This window comes from Sinocyclocheilus rhinocerous, unplaced genomic scaffold (assembly GCF_001515625.1).
Source record: "Sinocyclocheilus rhinocerous isolate Xijiao unplaced genomic scaffold, SAMN03320098_v1.1 scaffold241, whole genome shotgun sequence".
In the NCBI taxonomy this organism is placed as follows: domain Eukaryota; kingdom Metazoa; phylum Chordata; class Actinopteri; order Cypriniformes; family Cyprinidae; genus Sinocyclocheilus; species Sinocyclocheilus rhinocerous.
Window position 1 is genome coordinate 1,751,558 of NW_015659312.1, and position 6,982 is coordinate 1,758,539.

The 6,982-nt window shown below is 36.5% G+C and overlaps 2 protein-coding genes and 1 long non-coding RNA gene across 3 annotated transcripts in view; 1 reads left to right on the forward strand and 2 right to left on the reverse strand.

The window, feature by feature from the left end:
• Positions 1–3,354, forward strand: part of LOC107723414 (NF-kappa-B inhibitor delta-like) — a 15,468-nt gene extending 12,114 nt beyond the window's left edge. The window contains exons 10-12 of the mRNA XM_016532009.1: positions 548–664; positions 1,745–1,909; positions 2,092–3,354. Coding sequence (XP_016387495.1) covers positions 548–664; positions 1,745–1,909; positions 2,092–2,163 — 354 coding nt within the window. The 3' untranslated portion in view covers positions 2,164–3,354. The remainder of the gene's footprint in view (positions 1–547; positions 665–1,744; positions 1,910–2,091) is intronic.
• Positions 3,355–5,061: 1,707 nt separating this feature from the next.
• The window catches only part of LOC107723383 (sodium/potassium-transporting ATPase subunit gamma-like), a 6,252-nt gene continuing 4,331 nt past the window's right edge, over positions 5,062–6,982 (reverse strand). Inside the window, 2 exon segments of the mRNA XM_016531965.1 lie at positions 5,062–5,621; positions 5,709–5,749. Coding sequence (XP_016387451.1) covers positions 5,602–5,621; positions 5,709–5,749 — 61 coding nt within the window. The 3' untranslated portion in view covers positions 5,062–5,601.
• LOC107723443 (uncharacterized) overlaps positions 6,935–6,982 on the reverse strand; it is a 1,354-nt gene continuing 1,306 nt past the window's right edge. The window contains exon 3 of the long non-coding RNA XR_001637921.1: positions 6,935–6,966. This is a non-coding gene — a long non-coding RNA (uncharacterized LOC107723443). The remainder of the gene's footprint in view (positions 6,967–6,982) is intronic.

Genomic DNA, 6,982 nt, shown 5'->3' on the forward strand with positions numbered 1-6,982 from the left:
GCTGCTTCAACACTAACTGCGTTTACTGAAACCACGCCTTCTTTCTTTGCGTGATCATTTGGGCGCATTATGCAAATATTTCCACATGGTGAGGTAGATATGTGGGGGCGTGTTAGAATGAGCCGTTTTAGGGGGGCGTGGCAGAGTCTTAACTTTGATAAAGAATATCTCTTTGGTTTTGAGACTTTACTCTTTGCAACTTCAGGGATCTTATCTATGCACAATCAGCTTGTAACACTCCAAAGAGAAAGGAAAACTTGAAATCGCATCATATGACCCCTTTAATATCTTACTGACCCCAAGTAGCACACAAATCACAGATACTGACATTTCCAAATTATGTTAGACATTTCCGTCGAATAGGAAAGATGTATTTCCCAAATGTTCCTTTCAGACAGACAGATAAACAACTGATTTTGTCATTGTTCCATACAGAGCGGTTTCATTTTGAGACTGCCGCACAAGGAGGAAACCTCATTCATGCCACACTAACTTTGATGTTGCTTCAGTTTCACTTTGTTGACTAGTATACCTCTGTCTTTTTCAGGAAATCAAAAGCAACAAGACAGTTCTTCACCTGGCAGTGAAGGAGGGGAATATCCATCTTGTGCGCTTCCTCCTCAGCCTCCAACTCTCCAATATGCAGGCGTTCATCAACATGAAAGTGAGAGACACATGATGACGACATTATATTGACTTTCATATAAATACAAAATCATACTCAAGTAATATCACACTTGCCTCGTGCCACAGGTAATTACAGCTGTGGTGAAATTTTGACCAACAGCACTATTGTGGGTGTGAACAAAAAGTTATTGTTGAGTGACTTTACATTTTAGATACAATAGTAAAGTTTCAAATGAAGACAAAGCTAATTTAACTGCTGCATGTCTCCAGTCAAGCATCACGCAGTAACAACATTTTATTACTCGGTGAATAAACAAATCTGTTAATTAAATGAATCAATGGCTCCCAGCATGACTCACTTACAAGGACAGTCACCTGTTTTCATTCCTGAACAAACCTGAGTTTTTGATTCACTCATAAATCTGTTTTGGTTATCAACCAGTGTTTTTGAACCAATCGGTTGAGTGAATGATTCAATGAATGATTCACTTATAAAGACAAGCACTTGTTTAATTCCAGAATGAATCAGAGTGTTTTTACGAATTGGTTGAGTGAACAGCCCGATGATTTACTCATCAATACAGTCATCTGTTACATTTCAGAATGTATCAGTGTTTTTGAACATATTGGTTGAGTGAACAGTTCAGTGACTCCCTTATTTCGTTCCTGAATGAATCAGAGTTTTCAGTTGAGTGAACAACCCAGTGACGTACTCATAAATAATGAATTAATTTTCAATGAATTTGTGTTTTTGAATTCAGTTGATTGAACGATTAATTGACTCAATCATAAAGACAGTCACTTGTTTCGTTCTTTGTGAAAAAATAATCTTTGTGTTTGAACGAAGTCATTCATTAAGTCACTTGTCATCACCTACTGTGTAACCTGCAGAAAGAGTCACTGAAAAATAGGCACGGCTAATATACAGACTAACAGCCTGTCTGAAACACGCAAACACAGACAAGACACATGGACGAGCGGACTGGAACTAACCGCTGTATAATGTGATGTAATCATCACTACATTTATCCCATCCTCTAATGAACTCTAGGACATATTACTTAAAAACAGACAACAGTGTGGACATGATTTTCGACAAATGTCTGTCTCCTCTCAGGCTCACGGACACACTGCCCTGCACATGGCCGCAGGGCTGCATGGAAGCCCCTTTCAGGAGGAACTGATCCGGCTGCTGCTGAGTCGTGGTGCTGATCCCAGCATCCGCAACCTGGAGAACGACCAGCCCGCTCATTTGCTGCAGAGCGGAGACACAGGAGAGAAAGTGAGGGGCTTTTCTTTATTAACAACCAGTCTGCCTGATGTGTGAAGGACTTGTGTGTAAAGCACCATACGAAAACATTCTCTTGTACAGTTTCTACCATCTTTTTAACAGCATGGAAAGAAAAGAACAGATTACACAGTAGCTGACACACCATTTTCCCTCGCTCACTCTCTCTCCCTCAGCTCAAGCTCATCTTGAAGAAGAAAAGTGCCTCCTCTAGGCGGCGTTTTACATCCTTACAGGACCAAGAGTGACTAGGACTGATTTTTAGTCCCAGCGTATCCCACTTTCTCCAATAGAGATGCAGTCATCTGGATCAAATAACAGTATGCGCTTGAAACATTCATCTTTATCATTTTGTTAACTGTTCACCATCAAGATGTGGACAAAAACTATTCAAAGAACTGTTAAAAACTTTCATCTCTGGAGAAAAATGGGTTTATCATCAGTATCCTTTTATGAGGATTTTCACACATCGCATAATTTTTAGTATGACAGTATATTTTTTGAAGGATCATTCATTGGTTCTGTACCATAAAGCTGCTTCCCAGTTTATTTAAAGATGAAAACAAATTTTAATATGTTCATGAATAGTGATTTCAATGAAATTGTCATGAGGACTGTCAGTACCAGTCGAGTTTCCACCTTCAATTATAAACCATATTGGTTTGCTTACGAGAGCAGCTGAGCTCTTTTTTTTTTTTAATTCACTGTATCAGTGGGATATTCTTTAATTGTTTTGATATGTATTTATATAGCTTCTGGTTGGTAGATGTTGCATATTTTCTCTGTGCTCATGTTCATGTTACTTTCACTCAGGGGGAAAGATCGGTTATTTATTTCATTGTTTTATATGAATGACATCAGTTCTCTATGTAATACACTTTTCTCAGCAGCACACTTGATATCATAGTTGTCCTTACAGGAGATGTGTCATCCAGCCATCATGTATGTGAATGTGTTATTTTGGTGAGTCATATATGAGGGGGTGAAATCAAATGTCAGGGGGTTCTGAGGTGAGAAGGTAGTTTTGTCATCGAGACCTGCCAGAATCAAGATGTCAGAATTATTAATATGATTTAACAATGTTATTTCAGTGGAATAGTATGAAAGGAAAGATTTTTCTATGTGGGGATAGTGTCCATCTTGTATCAAGATTTCAAATGTTGGAGGATGTTGTTGTTGTTGAGTCAATGATATGCATGATTCGCCTGGTTGAAGTACAGAGTCCCTCTGGAAATTCAAATGAGGGAAAACACACGCTCATGTCACTTTCTTGTAAAACAAAGAGAGGTCTGTGGATTTATGAGAATTCATTTGAAAACAAAGCGCAAACTGCTTTCTGTAGAATTCATTTATGAAACTTTGCTCATTGTTTTAGTATATATCTCAAACACTCAATGAATGAAACCATCTGACAAAACCAAATTCTGTGAGTATATAAAGTAGCATTAAAATTTGCTTGATTGTATTTACAATGTTTTTTTTTAAATATTGTTCATGATGTGTCATCTTTAATAAGCAACATTTGTATAATTATTCATGTATTTCTGCAAATCATTAATGTTTTATTAATGTGTTTGTGCGTTTTGCATTATGTCAACTGACCAAGCCAAATTAAATACGAATAAACCTCTGTAACTCAGGATCTTTTATTGAGCCAAATGTCTTTACATGACTAACATTTGGATGAATAATAAAAATGCCTTTTCATATAGTAACCCTTTTCAGCTCTTTATTATGACTGCTGTGAGTGTTTAGTCATACTCAACTACTTCACTTCGGAGAAAAAATAAGAATAATAATAAAAAAACTTCTTCAGTATAATGATGACTTGTAAAGAATTCATAAGCATTCCCCCAAAAACATGCTGATCACATAGATGTGCAGTGGTTCATTATTCTCTGAAAGTTATATGGATGGTTTCTTATTTATTAATACGAGACATAAATACATTGTTGCAATTAAGTAATTTGCCTTTTAGTAACACTTAGCTGGGCACTAAAGTATTACTTTCTAAAGTACTTTGTTTACTGGAATACAGTATTCAAATATTCACGCTGTTACAATGGATATAAGATCATGTGTAACTCCAAAGAAGGGTTACACCAGCCACTCATGAGGCTTGACTTAAATTCAGATGTTAAGTTGGCTTAGTAACCACTAGTTAGTTTGTAACACTGTTTGATTGCACCATTAGTTCTTTAAGGCAAGACTTTCCTGGTTTCTAAGCCCTCAATAATGTGCTGTTGCAATGACGTCTGACTTCACAGATCCAAGAAACGACTTTACAATTTGTAAACAAGATTTGAAAAAGGCTATGCGTTTAAGTTTATCTTATGGCTTATGTCAAAATTGTTAATGGTAATAAGTTAAACTTCCACTGAAATATGATACGCAAATAATTGTGAAACACATTCAATAGTATTTCAAATAACCTAAAATTCTAAAATAATAAAGAAATATACACTGTAAAAAAAAATCCGTACAATTTACAGTTAAATACCGTAATTTCATTAACTGATATAATGTTAATATACCAACCTATTGAAGTACTGAAATCTGTTTTGTACCTTTGTAATACACTGATAACCACCAAATGCAGGTGGTGATGAGAAAGTCACATGATGAACCAAAGCCCATCACAAGCAGCTTTTAAATAATAACATATATAGAAGGTGCACAGTGTCATTCACACAAACACCAAACACCATCATGGTAACACACATGAAACTGAAATAATGCAACAAACATTAATTTAACAACATTAGGTGTAACACACAACCCTAATATACAAAACTGATAAGAAAAAACTAAGAAGAAACATAGTTATTTCAACAAAAAAACATCAAATTTGAAATATAACGCAGGGAATTCTGGGAATGTCAATTTACAGTTATTCACTGTAAATTATACGGTCTTTTTCACTTCCAAAAACGATATACTACCGTAAAATGAATGTCCAATACATGTAATGTCCAATACAGTTTTTCACCGTATATAGTAGGGGAATTTACCGTTAACCATTTAACAGGTTTTTACTGTAGCATTTTTACAGTCTTTTACCATTAAATTCACGGTCATTTTTTACAGTGTATACTACAAGACTAAAAGAACTAGAAAATTGTCTTACATTTTGTTGAAACCTGGCATGCACAAGTTACAGGGAGACACACTGGACTGAGTATATTTCCATGCTGGAGAGCTATTTATTCTATATTTATTCAAACAATGTTCTCTTCATTAAAACATAAATGAGTGAAAATATCAACATCATCATCTGTCTAAATGAATGAAATCTATTACATGAAACATGAGCTCTCCAATGTAATTCATTCAGTCTGCTAGTTTTCTAATCATTATTCCTGTTTGCTTCCATAAATATTTCCATGAATGCCCTTTTAGATCTAAGCCTATAATAACAACAACATTTAAAGCAAATTATTCATGCATGAGTAAAATAAGAGGTGCATCATTAATGGTGTCGTTCACACTCTATGAACACAAAAGTGATATAATGTAGCACATGTGCTCCTGAGAGACCTAAAAATACAGCAATAGATCAGCATTTAGGCTGAGGTTACAAAAAAAGGTCAAGCAGGTTCGACTCTCCTCCACATTCCTAGAAGTAACTTTGTGCTTCTGAGCATTTCCTCTCACTGAAATGGGCCCGCCCAGTCGCACCATCTGCTTTACACTGTCTGAGGTGGAACTAAAATAAAAAAGGTCAAATTTATCAAGCGTTCACTAAAAATATAACTGTATTTTTTTAGTGTAATTACTGTTTTTGTTGGTGTACCTTCTGTCTTCGGTGGCTGAGGGCCTTCCACTGGACTAGATCTGTAGGAAAAAAACAAAAACAGACAATTATCCTACTAAGCCAGGCTGGTCTGTCTAGACCAGGGGTGTCAAACTCAACTCGTGGAGAGCCAAAGTCCTGTAGAGTTTGGCTCCAAGTTGCTCCAACACACCTACCTTCAGTTGTAATCATGAAGACCTTGATTAACTGGTTCAGGTGTGTTTAATTAGAGTCGTAACTAAAATCTGCAGGGCTGTGGCCCCCCAGGAACGGAGTTTGCCACCCCTGGTCTAAGCACTCTGAAATATTAAGCATGCATGCGTGTCCACATTAGTCAAATGTAAGTGGTGTTGCTTGATGTTATGCAAGGACCTTACGTCAACATTATCAAACGATTCAGATCATCTCAGGATGACATGCTGAGCATTTTATCAGACTACGTCTACATTAATCCGGATACATTTGAAAACAGCATTTTCATTTTGAAAAGCTCTCCATCCACACGCTTTCCAAAAGTTTCTCGTTCACACTGAAATGTAGGAAAATGCTAAATCATCATACTGCGCATGCGTAAAACATAATAAAAGCTCACTAAGATGATGCAAAGTGACCAGACTTAAACTTCTTAAAGTTCTTCTTACTTAAAGTTCTCATGCCTTCTTCTGGCACAATCATTTTATTAGCAAAATATCTCACCACTTATTGGTGCGTCCAGGTCGCACTCAATCACTGTATCTACCAGAGCAATATGTGTCACATGACTAAATATGCCTTTAAATTAACTCCACTTTCCCAGTCCATACTATAACATTTTTTAAATGTATCCACTTGGAAGAGGATCTCTTCAAGAAGCTTTGTTTTCGCAGGACAAAAACGCCATCTTGGTGTGATCGGAAAGGCCAAAATCCAAAAGGTACTCACTTAAAATAGTTGGGTTAAAAATGACCCAACAGATAAGGCAGGCTGTGGTTTTCTGTGGTCTCATACCTGATTTAGAGTCAAAATTCACATTACAAAGATGGCACAGAAGCACTTCTGAAAGTAGCTTTTATGTGTCTTTACATACTGTTTAATGCTGCAATGCTATACAGAGTATTTTGAGCAGGCACAAGCAGCCTTAACTCAGCTATTTAAAGACACCTTCACAGTACTCTTGCTTGTGTGATTTTTCTCAAAGGGATAGTTCACCCAAAAATGAAACTTTTGTCATCATTTACTCACCCTCAAGTTGCTCCAAACCGGTATGAGTTTCTGTCTTCTGTTGAACACAAAAG